The 17,243-nt window shown below is 42.4% G+C and overlaps 1 protein-coding gene across 5 annotated transcripts in view; it reads left to right on the top strand.

Annotated features, from left to right (window-relative positions):
• The window catches only part of LOC148311660 (uncharacterized), a 30,126-nt gene that overhangs the window by 9,000 nt on the left and 3,883 nt on the right, over nucleotides 1–17,243 (top strand). For 4 of the 5 annotated variants that reach the window (XM_088256191.1, XM_088256193.1, XM_088256194.1 and 1 more), the window contains exons 2-10: nucleotides 3,242–3,366; nucleotides 8,367–8,487; nucleotides 9,414–9,550; nucleotides 10,481–10,674; nucleotides 11,277–11,377; nucleotides 11,793–11,962; nucleotides 12,347–12,477; nucleotides 14,750–14,869; nucleotides 15,756–15,946. In XM_088256191.1, the coding sequence (XP_088112317.1) occupies nucleotides 3,252–3,366; nucleotides 8,367–8,487; nucleotides 9,414–9,550; nucleotides 10,481–10,674; nucleotides 11,277–11,377; nucleotides 11,793–11,962; nucleotides 12,347–12,477; nucleotides 14,750–14,869; nucleotides 15,756–15,946 (1,280 nt within the window). In that variant the 5' untranslated portion in view covers nucleotides 3,242–3,251. The remainder of the gene's footprint in view (nucleotides 1–3,241; nucleotides 3,367–8,366; nucleotides 8,488–9,413; nucleotides 9,551–10,480; nucleotides 10,675–11,276; nucleotides 11,378–11,792; nucleotides 11,963–12,346; nucleotides 12,478–14,749; nucleotides 14,870–15,755; nucleotides 15,947–17,243) is intronic. The other variant, XM_088256197.1, reaches the window with a different exon arrangement.

Below are 17,243 nucleotides of genomic sequence, written 5' to 3'. Positions count from 1 at the left end.
ATTTGGACACACTCAAAATGTTGTAAAAGTATTATAATATACAGTTAGTCATTTGCAGCGACGGAAATATACAATTTCTGAAATAATCAGGCATAAAATCACCAATACACAAACGTTTTTCAATGCGTGCGTGCGTGGACGTGCTTGGCGTATAGGCGCATGTCGTAGCGCGTTACCGCGCCAGTAGTGCGAAGATCGTCTCAAATAAAATAAATAATCTGAAAAAATCGGGAATAAAATCACCGAAACACGAATGTTTCTGTGTGTGGCGTGCTTTGTAAGTATACTTGCGTGTAGTGTTTTCGTCCGCCTCCGCAGTGTAATGGTCAGCACGCTCGGCTACCGTTCTGGAGGTCCCGGGTTCGATTCCCAAGGGGGGTGAAATAAATAAAAATGATTTTTTCACTGTCATATTTTTTAATAGATTTATATTATCCACTGACACTTGGTGATGGAATTGCATTCTTAATTTATTATTAGATTAAAACCAATATTTTTAGCTTTTCCACTTTTTTTATTTGACCAGCGACCGGGTTTCGTCGTTACCAGTCTGATGATGTCGGTAACGACGAAACCCGGTCGCTGGTCAAATAAAAAAAGTGGAAAAGCTAAAAATATTGGTTTTAATCTAATAATAAAAAAATATTAAAAAAACTGTCATATTTATTCAATATTACCCTGGACTGGTGCCTGAAGCGGAGGGCCGATCACCTTTCCTTCATGTGTAAACCATCAAGATAACACTGCGTTTATATGACGCAGTGCCCTATGCACCATTGGGGTGCGGATAAGGGTTTTATTATTATTATTATTATTAGTGTTTACTCCGCCAGCCGCCAGTAGTGCGCGGATCGTCTTGCGCGGCGGTCGTGCCGCTACGCCGGCTGTTGCGGCTACTTGCGATGTATTTTTTCTCTCGTTTTTAGATACTTACCAGAGCTGACATTATAAAATTGTTACATTTCACCTTCAACTATGGTCAGTAAAAGCGATATTAAGGAATATATATATATTTTTCCCGTTTTTAGACCACATTTTCATATGGTGTATAAAATACATATCACCGTGGAAGTCTTTAGAACCGTAGAGGAAGGAGTTGATTGTGCCAAGATTTTTTTTATAAATCCCATCCAAATTAGACTTTAAATATTAATATAAAGCACTTGTGTTAGACCGATTTTGAGTATGTTGATGTAAACACGACCAGTTTTGAGAACAAACAGCTTGTAGTTTCACCCGTCGATGAGAACACCCGCAGTTCTCAAAACTGGCCGTGTTTGCATCACCGCATTGGTTACGGTGAAGTTTGTTAAAGAAACTATGTAGTTTTTTCCACTTTTATTTGATTTTGTTACCGGCATCGTCAGACCGGCGAAATCGATGAAACGATGTCGGTGACGGCTGTTGTGGACGATGAACAGTTAAAAATTGCCAGTTCTATGACTTTAGTTTATTCTATATATAAGTCCGCCTCCATAGTGTAATGGTCAGCACGCTCGGCTACCGCACTGGAGGTCCCGGGTTCGACTCCCAGGTGCGGGGGACGAAAATAAATATCAGTGATTTTACACTCTTATATTCATTTAATGTTACCCTGGACTGGTCACGCAGGAGTGATCACCTTGCCTTCATGTAAATAACGATCAAGATGACACTGCGTTTATATGATGCAGTGCCCTATGCACCATTGGGGTGCGGATAAGGGTTAGAAGAAGAATACATAACTCACTAGGGAGCTCCAAGTGAGTGAATGCTCTTAAGGAGAGACTTATCTAGAATGCTGCTTGCCAGACTGTGCGGGTATGCACACGGTTGTGGGATGTTGTCGTCACCAATGTGTAGCCAACATACCCACATTCCTTACATTAGATTCATTAGGGCAATATACACAATGCGGGATGTTGTAGTCGCCGCTGTGTCACCAACATACCCACATTCCTTACATTAGATTCATTAGGGCAATATACACAATGCGGGATGTTGTAGTCGCCGCTGTGTCACCAACATACCCACATTCCTTACATTAGATTCATTAGGGCAATATACACAATGCGGGATGTTGTAGTCGCCGCTGTGTCACCAACATACCCACATTCCTTACATTAGATTCATTAGGGCAATATACACAATGCGGGATGTTGTAGTCGCCGCTGTGTCACCAACATACTTACATTCCTTACATTAGATTCATTAGGGCAATATACACAATGCGGGATGTTGTAGTCGCCGCTGTGTCACCAACATACTTACATTCCTTACATTAGATTCATTAGGGCAATATACACAATGCGGGATGTTGTAGTCGCCGCTGTGTCACCAACATACCCACATTCCTTACATTAGATTCATTAGGGCAATATACACAATGCATGTAGGGATGTTGTAGTCGCCGCTGTGTCACCAACATACCCATATACAACAGCGAAACTCGGTCACTGGTCAAATGAAATAAAAGTGAAAAAAGCTTTATAGTTTTAATTTATCAATTTTTGTCTCTTTTTTTAGTCCTTTTTTGGTATGTATTTGTAGCTTGTGTGAGTGAAATAGCATGTATTTTATTAAAATCATTGTTATCCGCCTCCGTAGTGTAATGGTCAGCACACTCGGCTACCGTAATGGACATCCCGGGTTCGATTCCCAGGGGGGGTCAAATAAATATAAGTGATTTTTTTCACTTTAATATTTATTCAATATTACCCTGGACTGGTACCTGAAGCAGAGGGCTGATCACCTTGCCTTTGTGTGTTAACGATCGAGATAACACTGCGTATATGTGATGCAGTGCCCTATGCACCATTGGGGTGCGGATAAGGGTTTTAATAGTAAAAAATAAATATATTCAATATTACCCTGGACTGGTACCTGAAGCGGAGGGCTGATCACCTTTCCTTCATGTGTTAACGATCGAGATGACACTGCGTATATATGATGCAGTGCCCTATGCACCATCAGGGTTGCGGATGAGGGTTTGAAGAAGATTATTATCAAAGTTTAAAGGAATATGGTTTTAACACACTTTTTTCTACTTTTCTTCTGTGCGTGTCATGTCAGTCACTTGAGAGTAATTGCCCTTGTCTCGGGCAGCTCTAGACGTGAACGTTGCACGTGTACACAGTGATCACTCGAACCACCCTATGGTAGGTCACAAGCCCCGCGAATACCCGGTCTTGCGCGTATTTCTTCGTCTTTGTTGATATTTGTTTCCGACGGTGTTTTCAAGTATTGTCTCCTTTGGTTCCAGGCCGTGCGGGATGTCCTCTCGAAGAGCCAACGGGGGAACGTCCTCTTCGTCGCTGTCCAGGGCCGAGCAGATCGCCTCCGGGCGGCTCCGGATGGACAGGAATCCGACCCACGCCAGGATCAATGGTGAGTATGCTCTCCGGACCATTTTGACCTTTGGCTACAGAAATTCGATGAGTCGGCATTCGGTTGAGGTTACTACTTATGGCTTTTGAATTTTTACGTGTTTAATAAAATATATATATAATAATAATAATAATAAAACACGCACCCCAATGGTGCATAGGGCACTGTGTCTTATAAACGCGGTGTTATCATGATCGTTTTACACATGAAGGAAAGGTGATCAGCCTTCCGCTTCAGGTACCAGTCCATGGTGATATTGAATAAATATTATAGTGAAAAAATTACTTATATTTATTTTTACCCCCCGTGGGAATCGAACCCGGGACCTCCAGAACAGTAGCAGAGCGTGCTGACCATTACACTACGGAGGCGGACAAAAAAAAAAATATATATCCATATATATATATATATATATATATATATATATATATATATATATATATATATATATATATATATATATATATATATATATATATATATATATATATATATATATATATTTATTACAAACTTATGTTGTTTCCTTAATCTTACCCTCCCGGCGATATCGCTCACTCCTTTCAACAACGTCAAATATCGAAAATTGTCAATTTTCAGTTGTGCATGTTTTCGGAATGCCCGGAAAATGTACTATATCCCAGCAAAAGCGGCATACGTTTAACTTAATATTTACCCGCTACAGGGCAGAAAGTGTTGTTTTTGCATTTTGAAGTAAAGGTATTGTTTAATTATTGTTTTTAACCCTTTGAACTCGTAAAAAATATGTATATGGGTCTCACGCAACTCGAGATTTTTTTGAGCAAAAATATGAGAGAAAACTTGGGTATTTGTAGGAAATTTAAAAAATGTATGTTTTGAAATATCGTCAGTACTGTCACTATCGCAATCAAAACTAAAATCATCTTCACTATGTTCTTCTTGATGCATATTTATGACGCATAAAAAATCCTCAAATAAAATAATGCGTATTTTTTAGAGTAAAACGTAAAACCTGCAAAATATACAAACACTCAGTAGCAGGTACCGTACACAACTGGATGTTGACCGGATCCACGCGGCTCGCATAACCGTATGTGTTTTTACAAAACATTCCCCGTACGCGGCTGACATAACCGTATGTGTTTTTACTTTGCTCCAAGTTTCCAACCTCGGTTCGACTCGGAGGGATTTTTTCATGGTGTGGAACTTTGGATAAAATAATACGTCAATCCTTGGCCTTATGACATCTGTTGAAATATCTGACTAATAATTTGTAACATCACAAGGATAAATAAAAGAACAGATCCCTGATTTTTATTGTGGTCCGTAATTAGTCCGCGCCATAATCATGCCCTATATCTGTCTCACTCTCGACGCTACGCATTGCCAGTGGGTAAGAGTGACACACGATGCGTGCTTTGATTTATTTATGTTACGATCTAATTTGTTTATATTACGACATATTTCAAGAATAATGTGACACGAGTGTATTATAGAGTACCAAAAAGGAACAATGAATCCCATTGAACGTTTTTGTTTAGGAAAATAAACCGTTTCTTAACTAAATACATGATAAAAGTAATCATTTAAAAAACGGCAAAATACCGCTGCGCGCGCCTGGGCGTCTCAGGAACAAAGTGAACGCGGTTAAAAAGTTAACAATAAAGTACCTGTTAGTGTCCTCCAGGGTGTTGTAAATAATAAAATAGGTACCTATTGTTTACGGAGCCGCTGCGGCGCCTAACGGGTGCGATTAATATTTATTGTGTCGCCGTGCACAGACTATAGGACTGGTCGGACTATAGGACTGCACGGAATATAGGACTGGTCGGACTATAGGACTGCACGGACTATAGGACTGCACGGACTATAGGACTGGTCAGACTAAAGGACTGCATGGATTATAGGACTGGTCGGACTATAGGACTGCACGGACTATAGGACTGGTCGGACTATAGGACTGCACGGACTATAGGACTGGTCGGACTATAGGACTGCACGGACTATAGGACTAGTCGGACTATAGGACTGCACGGACTATAGGACTGGTCGGACTATAGGACTGCACGGACTATAGGACTGGTCGGACTATAGGACTGCACGGACTATAGGACTGCACGGACTATAGGACTGGTCGGACTATAGGACTGCACGGACTATAGGATTGGTCGGACTATAGGACTGCACGAACTATAGGACAGCACGGACTATAAGACTGGTCGGACTATAGGACTGCGTGGACTATAGGACGCTACAAACTGATTTTTCATTCCCGACCCTTGCATACAGTCCTAGCTTCTAGCCATACATGCTATGTAGACTCTCGGGCCTACTCTCCCATATATACTGCTCTAACCACTATCTTCACATTGCCAAATCATCTTAGAGACCTTTCCTTTATGCAGCACCTCGATGGGTCCGCTGGCCTACATGCCGGAGGGACCTTTGCAGTGCCTGCTAGAGCATACAGCGCCGGGCCAGCGAGTCTCTGAACCAATATTTCAGACACTTTTATGAACCTAGCGGACATTTTTAATTGTACAATCGCCTTTATAATATTGAGGGCATTTAAAAATGTTAAGTGTGTCCAAATACTTGTTCACAAATCTAGATTATTTTTGTCATCAACATAGATGAAGAAGATCAATATATCTAGATGTTTCAAGAATTTGAGTAGTGTGGTTGTCAATCATGGGTAGAATCGGTGAATGTTACACGTGTATAAAGTGATCACTTAGACCAGCCTATGGCGGTTTTACGCCCTGTGAATGCCGACCCTCAGTATACTATTAGCCGCAACACCCAATTCCCATCTGTACAATGTTTGTAGGCGTCTCTCGCGCTCTACCTAAAGTAAGCAAATAGAACGCTCGCAAGCGTCTCCCGCTCTCTACCGACAGTATGGAAAAGGACCCTAATTATACTCTGGCAGTCTGCCGCCCGACCCTCAGTATACTAATCACAAGTAGCCGCAACACCCAATTCCCATCTGTACAATGTTTGCAGGCGTCTCTCGCGCTCTACCTAAAGTAAGCAAATAGAACGCTCGCAAGCGTCTCCCGCTCTCTACCGACAGTATGGAAAAGGACCCTAATTATACTCTGGCAGTCTGCCGCCCGACCCTCAGTATACTAATCACAAGTAGCCGCAACACCCAATTCCCATCTGTACAATGTTTGCAGGCGTCTCTTGCGCTCTACCTAAAGTAAGCAAATAGAACGCTCGCAAGCGTCTCCCGCTCTCTACCGACAGTATGGAAAAGGCGCTTTTAAGCGTTTCCCGCAAACAATGTGTTGATATTCATTTATATGACAACTGCTGCTGCCATCACGCTGTTTCACCCGTACACCTCGTCATACTATTACGTATTAACCGGATCCACGGCCTTGGCCTTATGACATATGTTGAAATATCTGACTAATAATTTGTAACATCACAAGGATAAATAAAAGAACAGATCCCTGCATTTTTCTTGCGGTCGGTAATTAGTCCGCGCCATAATCATGCCCTATATCTGTCTCACTCTCGACGCTACGCATCGCCAGTGGGTAAGAGTGACACACGATGCGTGCTTGATTTATTTATGTTACGATCTAATTTGTTTATATTACGATATATTTCAAGAATAATGTGACAGGAGTGTATTATAGAGTACCAAAAAGGCACAATGAATCCCATTGAACGTTTTTGTTTAGGAAAATAAATCGTTTCTTAACTAAATACATGATAAATGTAATCATTTAAAAAATGGCGAAATACCGCCGCGCACGGGCGTCTCTCAGGGACAAAGTTAACGCGGTTAAAAGGTTAAATATTAAATCAAACACAGATTTTTTTTGAGTCTACTAAGTTGTATTTTCTTATTCTTCTTCTTCCTTTTCTAGATCCTAGGGATCTGTTTGTGCCTCCGCTTGTAGCTCTTGGGATGTCGACTCCCAGCTGTCTTTCCACCTTTTCGGAGGTCTGCCTGGGGGTCTGCGTCCTTCAGGGATACGTGGAAGTCTGTCTTCTGACATTCTGTTTACATGAGCATTCCAGTATCGCCTTCTTTCTCGTCCCCACCTCACAATATCCTCCGTCTTACACATGCTTGTTGTATTTTATTATTGTTTCGCCTAGTTATGGCATTTTCAAACTAAACTACGACATTCGTTGACCATAGTCGAATGACATATCGCTCACTCCTTTCAACAACGTCATATATCAAAGAACTTGGTTTTTCAGGAGATCGTTTTTACAATTAAAAAATATAATGAAATGTATTAAAAATATATATCTAGCCACTTATTGAACTTTTTACTGTGCAAAAGATTTTTTTTAGGTAAAACCTGAATGTTTTTTCTCCATTTGAAAAATATTTATTATATTTAAAAAATCCGCCTCCGTAGTGTAATGGTCAGCACGCTCGGCTACCGTTCTGGAGGTCCCGGGTTCAATTCCCAAGGGAGGTTAAATAAATATGTAAGTGATTTTTTCACTGTAATATTTATTCAATATTACCCTGGACTGGTGCCTGAAGCGGAGGGCTGATCACCTTTCATTCATGTGTTGACGATCAAGATAACACTGCGTTTATATGATGCAGTGCCCTATGCACCATTGGGTTGCGGATGAGGTTTTTTTTTAATAATTAAAAAAAATAATTAAACAATACCCTTTCTTCGAAATGCAAAAACAACACTTTCTGCCCTGTAGCGGGTAAATATTAAGTTAAAAATATGCCGCTTTTGCTGGGATATAGTACATTTTCTGGGCATTCCAAAAACATGGACAACTGAAATGTCGATTTTTGATATATGACGCTGTTGAAAGGAGTGAGCGATTTGTGAGTATTTGGACACACTTAAAATGTTGCAAAATAAATAGCTCGGGTAAGTATCTGATGACTAGAAAGCGTGTAAAGTGGTCACTCGACCAGCCTAAGACAGGTCGTAACCCCTGTAAATCCCCAGACTTGTTCTTATTCTACTACGTCGAGATGTCAAAAGTGCTCACCAAGATGAATGTGTGTCCCGCAGATCCGTCACTGCCCGCGGGACGCCGCAAGGAGATCGACAACGTCATGAAGAGGGCCCGGGCGGGCTCCCCGGGCAGCTGGGACCGGAAGCTCCTGGAGGTGGAGGAGAAGGATCCCAACAGGTGTGGGCTCTTTGCATTGTAGACCATGATAGTTAGTTACTATGAAAAATGCCATATATTTGTTCACCAGAAATTCCGGAATCAAGATGGTTTGAGGAATGCCGGAAAACATGGTTTGAGTTATGCCGGATTCAACATGGTTTGAGTTATGCCGGACTTAAGATGACCAAACGTGATTTGAGTAATGTCAGATTCAACGAGCTCAAACGTGCCTTGAGTTATGCCGGAATCAACACGCTTAAACATGGTTTAAGGTATGCCGGATTCGACTTGCCCAAACATGGTTTGAGGAATGGCGGATTCCACTTACCCGAACATGTTTTGAGTAATGCCGTTAATAAATTCAAGGTCCAAACATTTTATAATTATTTATCATGGTCAATGCTATAAGCTACATATTTTCTTTAACAAAAAATTTTTACACCAGTAAAAAGAAAAAGCGCAGGGCTGATCACCTTGCCTTTATGCAATTAACGATCAAGATAACACTGCGTTGCTACGATGCAGTGCCCTATGCACCATTGGGTGCGGATAAGGGTTAGAAAGAAAGAAAGAAAGAAATACGTTATATATCAAAATTATCCATGTTTTATTTTACACGTTTTCTTTGACAGCGTCATTACGGTGACGTTACACAGACCTTGTTTTAAGTAAAATGTTGCGGGTGAAACAGGAAAATGATCCTCAGTATGGTATTTTGTGTTTGAATACAAACACAGATGGCAGTGCGAGTGCCATTGTAGAGACAAATGTCACCGGGCTTTAGTTATAAGCTCGGGCGTTCACGTACGCCCATACTCCTTTTAGGAATGCTTTGTTGGGTCATCCGTGTACCCCCACACTCCCGGACAAGTAAAATCAATTTTATTTCAATTTATTTTACTGAGGCGGCCCTGCTTTTTGTGAGTGAATGGAGCGCGTTGCAGGTGGCGGCACACGGGCTACAAGCAGCTGTACCTGGAGTCGGATCGCTCCCCGTCGCGCTCGCCGCGCCCCGCGCGCCGCTCCCCGCCGCAGGTGTCCACCACCACGCCGCACCACCCACGCGCCCAGCGTGACAACGGTGAGTAGCCCGGCGCTACACGGGAACTTTTACTTGACTATACTACCTCCTCTCTTAGTTTTTCCCTCTATCTCTCCGCGTAAACAAATGCACCTCCTCTAATAACTTTCAAGAAACGTCTGAGACATTACTGTCTATCATTAGTACCCTAACTGTCCATCAAACCTCCTCCCTCTACCTCCTTCCCTAAACTCCCTTCTTCCTTTGCCTTCCTTACTATCATCAATTTGTAATTTATGTTTTTTTAAATGTTCAAGTACCATCTACCCTCTGATTGCAAACAGCTATATATGGTATCAAACGTTTTGACCAATATCACTAGTCTGTTTTTGGTTGGTCGGAAGATATTGCTTTTTAGCAATAAGCCCGCCAATGTACATATGTATTTTCTGTACATGAAGTTTAAAAAATATGTTCAGACTATTGTCTGAACATCCCTGGGACAGAGCATGTGCCATCAAATCATTAAGTTACTTTCGCTGAACGCGTTATCTAGGTTAAATGATAGGTTTCCTATAACGGGTGACCACTGTTATAGGAAAAAACTGCCGCAAACGTTATAGGGGAAAAACCTTACACGAGTTTATGTTATAATAAATAATAAACCCTTATCCGCACCCCAATGGTGCATAGGGCACTGCGTCATATAAACGCAGTGTTATCTTGATCGTTCACACATGAAGGAAAGGTGATCAGCCCTCCGATTCAGGTACCAGTCCAGGGTAATATTGAATAAATATTAGAGTGAAAAAATCACTTATATTTATTTTACCCCCCTTGGGAATCGAACCCGGAACCTCCAGAACGGTAGCCGAGCGTGCTGACCATTACACTACGGAGGCGGACAAAATGTGTTATATGTTATAGAGTTGTTTACTATACAAAAATTCGTAACAGTGTGTTTTTTAAACTATGTGTTTTTCTTCTCAGGTGCGGTGGTATCTTCATCGCACCGGCGCCCCGAGCCGGCCTCCAGCTCCTCGCAGGGCGTGGTGTCCTCCTCCCGGGACCGGGAGCGAGAGAGGGAGCGAGAGCGGGAGCAGCGCGACCGGGAGCTGCGCGACCGGGACAGGGAGCGCGCGCGCCCGCCCGCGAGGGGGCGCCCGCCCTCCCCGCCGCCAAGGGTAACCGAGAGTCTTCTGACCGATGATTAAATGCTGAGATTTTTATCCTCATTTGTGTGCTGAAATTGCTGAAGCCTTTTTTTTTTGTTGTTGCAAAAATGGTCCCTTTTTTTTCGGCGCGTACGAAATCAGCAATATTTTTCTTAAATATTGACTGATTTTAGTACAAAATCATCAATATTTCTCTCAAATATTGATCGATTTTAGGACGTAAAAATCAACAATACTTCTCTCAAATATTCACTGATTTTAGTGCAAAATCTAAGATGTTTCTCTTAAATATAGACCGATTTTAGTACAATATCAAAAATATTTCTCTCAAAAATTGACTGATTTTAGTACAACAAAATCATCAATATTTCCCTCAAATATTGACCTATTTTAGTACAAAATCTATGATATTTCTCTAAAATATTGACCGATATAAGAATTTTCAATATTTCTCTTAAATACTGATCAATTATACTACAAAATCATCAATATTTCTCTCAATTATAGACGGATTTTAGTATTTATTTCTGTTACTGGTAGAGAACACATCAGAGACTTCCTTCAGCTTGGGGTCTCGTGGATGAAGGTTAATATGTTCCCTGTTCTTGTAGGGTAACCGGTCTCCGATGGCATCTTCCCTCAGCAGCTGCTCGGACGACTCCTGCTCCGTATGCTCCATGAATAAGCACACCAACAAACACCGCCGTTCCAGGTACGGATATTCAGAGTGTGACCAAATATTTCTTCACAAATTACAAGAAACGTTTGAGACATTACTATCTATCATTAGTACCCTAACTGTCCATCAAACCTCCTCCCTCTACCTCCTTCCCTAAACTCCCTTCTTCCTTTGCCCTCCTTATTATCATCAATTTGTAATTTATGTCTTTTTTATGTTCAAGTACTATCTACCCTCTGATTGCAAACAGCAATATATGGTATCAAACGTTTTGACCAATATCACTAGTCTGTTTTTGGTTGGTCGGAAGATATTGCCTTTTAGCAATAAGCCCGCCAATGTACTTATTTATTTTCTGTACATGAAGTTTCAATAAATAAATAAAACTAATAAATATTTTAGGTGTTACCAAATATTATTAGATCACGGATATGTCTCTACATTCCAGGTCTCGATCGTTCTCGGTGCCGCGCTCGTCCTCGCGCGCGGCGCCGCCCCCGCGAGCCCCCGCGCCCGCGCCGCCGCCCCCCGCGCAGCAGCGCGCGCGTCTCACGAAGCCGCTCAACTCGGGCAACGCCAACGCGGGCCCCTCCACGCTCAGCCTTCGCCGGAACGCGCGTTAGTAGAGTTGCGATAACCCACGAAGTATCAGCCCCATGTTGCAATTAGTCCCATCTTGTGATTAGCCTCATGTTGTGATTGGTCACGTGTTTCAAATAGGCCCATTTTCCAATTAGTCACATGTTGCAAATAGTCCCAAATTATAATTAGACCCTTGTTGCAATTAGCCCCATGTTGCAAATAGACCCATGGTGCAAACAGCCACATGTGTCCCATAGACCCATGGAGCAATTAGCCCCCATGTTTTAATTACCGTCATGTTGCAAAAGTTTAACTTGCATGCCCATGAAGTTACACCACATGTTGCCCTGTATTACAGTTAGCCACATGTTGTAAATAAATAAAAATAATTAATACTAATGTGTTTTCTGGTTTAATTAGCAGTCCCTCAGCAGCGGATCAATGTCTCCTCCACCAAGAAGCCCAAGCCACTCCCCCCGCCGACCAATCCGCCCCTGACTTCTCGCGAGCTGGAAGCCGCGGCGGCCAAAAAGCGCACCAGAGACGAAAAGGTCAGTGCCGAATCGGAAATTAAATAGGTCTAAATGTTGAAACTTTTCAAACAGTCCCTGATCTCAATTATTTTTCGTTTCAAAGTCTTTTAAACTCTCATTTTCTTAAGAAGTATTTATTATTTACTGACTTGGCGTTTAATTTGTAGAACTCCATTTTAATTTATGTATTAATTTTAAATCAAACACAGATTTTTTGAGTCTACTAAGTTGTATTTTATTAACAAAAAACACATAAAAAATTATACTGTGACAATTGTTTCGCCTTGTTAGGGCATTATCAAACGAATGTGAAGATCAAATGGACTACGGTCCTTATGTAGCTATACAATTCTAAGTGACAGTTTTAACATGTGCAGCAATAAATTATGGGAGACAACAGTAGCTAATGGGGGATGTAGGTATGTACCCTTATATTTGTTTTTACATATAAAAATTCTTAAAAATAATATTACCAACAATTGTATTAAAATCCCTAAAATATGGCCAAGTCAATAAATTCTTCCTTTCCCAGAATTAGCCCATTAGCTACTGTTGTCTCCCATAAATTATTGCTGCACGTGTTAAAACTGTCACTTAGAATTGTATAGCTACATAAGGACCGTAGTCCGTTTGATCTTCACATTCGTTTGATAATGCCCTAACAAGGCGAAACAATTGTCACAATATAATTTTTTATGTGTTTTTTGTCAATGAAATACAACTTAGTAGACTCAAAAAATCTGTGTTTGATTTAAAATTAATACATAAAGTATTTATTAATTTATTGTAACTGCAGACAGTTGGTAGGAGTATTTACTATCCGGCCGGCACAGGCTGTGTGCCGAGCGCGGCTGAACGGGTCTTTGACTTAACGGCTGTGAATGGAGTATGAAGCGTATTTCTGAGAGCTTTTGCTGACGCTCGCAACATTTTGAGTGTGTCCAAACACTTTGGTACATGTGTTTACAGTGCTTGGCTGGTTGAAAGTGATCACTTTCCGACATTAATTCTTCTACCCTTGGTTGGCATCCACACAACCGACTAACTAATTAACCATCACGCCGCTTCGCCGCAGGGGTAGGCGGAGAGAATAGAGCGCCACACCACTCTGTCTTTGCAAACATTCTTCGCCTCTTCCACGTTCATGCATCTCCTCATACATGCTTACTTACTTACTTATAACCCTTATCCGCACCCAATGGTGCATAGGGCACTGCATCGAATTGACGCAGTGTTATCTTGATCATTACTTACATGAAGGCAAGGTGATCACTCTTGCGCTTCAGGGACCAGTCCGGGGTAATATTAAATAAATATTACAGTGTAAAATCACTAATATTTATTTTCACCCCCCTGGGAATCGAACCCGGGACCTCCAGCACGGTAGCTAAACACGCTGACCATTACACCATGGAGGCGGACATACATACTCATACATACCTGCCGATTATTACCGTCTCCGACTCCTAACCTGACCACTTTCAAGTATTTGACATACCTGATCGTGCCATGTTTTACTCGGTCTTCCTCTGCCCCTCTTTCCAATTACATTCGCCTCATAAATTTGTTATACCGTTCTTTCCTCACTCATTCGTTCCACATGTCCAAATCATCCCAACACACCTTTCTTAACTGAAATGTAAAAATAATTCAAATAACAAAAAAAAGGCAATGTTATGCGCATGAACCGATCAGACTCCCACACATTGAACTGCACGGCCAACCCCAAGGTAGATGACTCCCGATGGGCAGACCACCAAAGAGACGGATGGACAGCTGGGAATCGACGTCGCAGGAGGCTAATGCATTTTAAAAACAGGCCGCAAGGCAAAATTTGTATTTGTATTTGGTCATATTGAAAGCTGTCCCACCGCATGCCCAGACCTGATACAGAAGCATCTAGGCTTCCTGACAGATCTGCTCTTGCTAAGCAATTTTTAGTTTTTGAACTAAGTTGCGAAATTTATTGAAAATGTGAAACAATATAAAATTGTATCCCGATTTTACCGTGAATTTACATTTAAAAGCTTTCAAAATACCTGTCACTGCCAATCTAAGTAAATACAAGATTGTAAGTCCATCGCCAAATTTTCTAGAAGTACCCCGGTGTAGGCAGTGAAAGGGATCAGTGTTTAGTTCAATTAGTCAGCTAGATCCGATTTCGACTCGACGTTGGCCGGTACACAGGCGCCCACAACCCCGACCAGCACAGCAGACAGACACGGAACAGTGCAAAGACATTTGGTCATATTCGAAATATTGATTTGCGTTTTCTCTGCTGTTTCGGCAGGTGTTGGAGTGGCAGCGGACGCAGCTGGCGCCCAACCACAAGCGGCCCCGCTCGGACAAGCCCCCGCCCCCCGGGGCGCCCTCGTCCCCGCCGCCGCAGGCAGACAGGCCCCCGCACAAGGTAACGGCACATCAAGACGTCCCGAGGCTTGGCCCCCATTTCGGCTTTATCGGTGTGACTGTACCGTGATCCGGATATATATCTAGTCTGAGATCAGCAAAAACCCTCACTCAGTGGTGCATAGGGCACTGCATCATATGAACGCAGAGTTATCTAGATGGTTAACACATGAAGGAAAGGTGATCAGCCCTCCGCTTCAGGTACCAGTCCAGGGTAATATTGGATAAATATAAGAATGATTATTATATTTATTACTTTATTAGGTACTTTTCAAACTTATTTGCATGTTTAGCCTCGCATATCGGGCATGTTGGCTTTGTTTTAAATTCCACGAAAAAATACTTTATAGTCCATCTGTCTTAAAAACTTGTCAGTTCTTCTGTTACTCTTCTCTTCTTCAGGCCAACGTCTTTACTACTTGACGCCATTATGGGTCTTGAAATTGTCAGGATAGTGAGATACTCTCACATATGGGATATGATACAAACTACGCACGTGGAATGTTTATTTTGGTGGTTTTGTGTACCTTTTAAAACCTTATCCGCACCCCAATGGTGCATAGGGCACTGCATCATATAAACGCAGTGTTATCTCGATCGTTTACACATGAAGGAAAGGTGATCAGCCCTCCGCTTCAGGTACCAGTCCAGTGTAATATTGAATAAATATTATAGTGAAAAAATCACTTATATTTATTAGACCCCCCTCTGGGAATCGAACCCGGGACCTCCAGAACGGTAGCCGAGCGTGCTGACCATTACACTACAGTGATTTGCTCCGCGGGCCGCATGTAGACACCCGGCCGCGGGTTGGCCACGCTTGCCTCACACGCTTGCGTAAACAAATTTAATTTCGGCTAATTGTAACTTCTCTCCGCTTTGTCTAGCTGAAGATGCGGATCAAGAAGGAGGGCGAGCGGCCCAAGAAGAAGGAGAAGGAGCGCGAGAGGGAGCGCGGGGAGAGGGGGGAGGGCGCGGTGAGCCCGGGGGCCATCGCAGCCGCGCTGGCGCAGGACTCGAGCGGCGAGGATGACTCCAGCAGCGGCGAGGACAGCGCGCAGCACCCGCCCGATTCCAGGTGGGCCCCTACTAGCGAGTAGCGTATACGAGTCACGAGCCTTGAGTTATACGCGAGTCACAAGCAACTTGCCTTGAGTTATACGCGATTCACAAGTAATTAGCCTTGAGTTATACGCGATTCACAAGCAATTAGCCTTGAGTTATACGCGATTCACAAGCAATTAGCCTTGAGTTATACGGGATTCACAAGCAATTAGCCTTGAGTTATACGCGATTCACAAGCAATTAGCCTTGAGTTATACGCGATTCACAAGCAATTAGCCTTGAGTTATACGCGATTCACAAGCAATTAGCCTTGAGTTATACGCGATTCACAAGCAATTAGCCTTGAGTTATACGCGATTCACAAGCAATTAGCCTTGAGTTATACGCGATTCACAAGCAATTAGCCTTGAGTTATACGCGATTCACAAGCAATTAGCCTTGAGTTATACGGGATTCGCAAGTACCTCACCTTAGCACACTCGCCACAAACATACAGCCTTGACACAAGAATCACAAGCACGTAGCCTCGTTGCACACAAGCCACAAGTAGTGACCATTGACATACCCAATCTTGAATTACACATAAGTCACAAGCACCTAAACTTGACGTACATATGCCACAAGCATCTAGCCTTGGTACACACACGCCACAAGCACTTAAAGTGGAGACTGACCGGAGCATTTTGTCGTAACATTGCTCTGCGGCGACCATCAGCGAGCATCCGAAACTATGTATGGATCGCTCGGCTCGGTGTACTGACTGCCTGAATGATTGCATTATGACCAAATGCTCCGGTCAGTCTCCACCTTTGGATTTGGTAAACACATGCCACTACTAGTACCTAGTATTGACATTCACATGCCACAAGAGTCTAGCCTTGGCATACACTCGCCAAGTACCTAGCCTAGACAGACACACATCCCAAAAGCATCTAGCTTTGACTAGCGTGTACAAGTCACAAGCATCTAGCCTCGATGCACACCACTACAAACACCTAGCCTTGACTTATATACAATTTATAAGCGTTTAGCCTTGACACACACCTTCTACAAGTATCTAGCTTTGACACACACACTACAAGCACCTAGCCTTGACTTATATACAATTTATAAGCGTTTAGCCTTGACACACACCTTCTACAAGTATCTAGCTTTGACACACACACTACAAGCACCTAACCTTGACTTATATACAATTTATAAGCGTTTAGCCTTGACACACACCTTCTACAAGTATCTAGCTTTGACACACACTACAAGCACCTAGCCTTGACTTATATACAATTTATAAGCGTTTAGCCTTGACACAC

This window comes from Brachycentrus maculatus, unplaced genomic scaffold, assembly GCF_059751285.1.
Source record: "Brachycentrus maculatus isolate JH-2025_06_01 unplaced genomic scaffold, ASM5975128v1 h1tg000059l, whole genome shotgun sequence".
Classification (NCBI taxonomy): domain Eukaryota; kingdom Metazoa; phylum Arthropoda; class Insecta; order Trichoptera; family Brachycentridae; genus Brachycentrus; species Brachycentrus maculatus.
The sequence above is the reverse complement of the archived record's forward strand: the minus strand, read 5'-3'. Positions and strand labels throughout refer to the sequence as shown.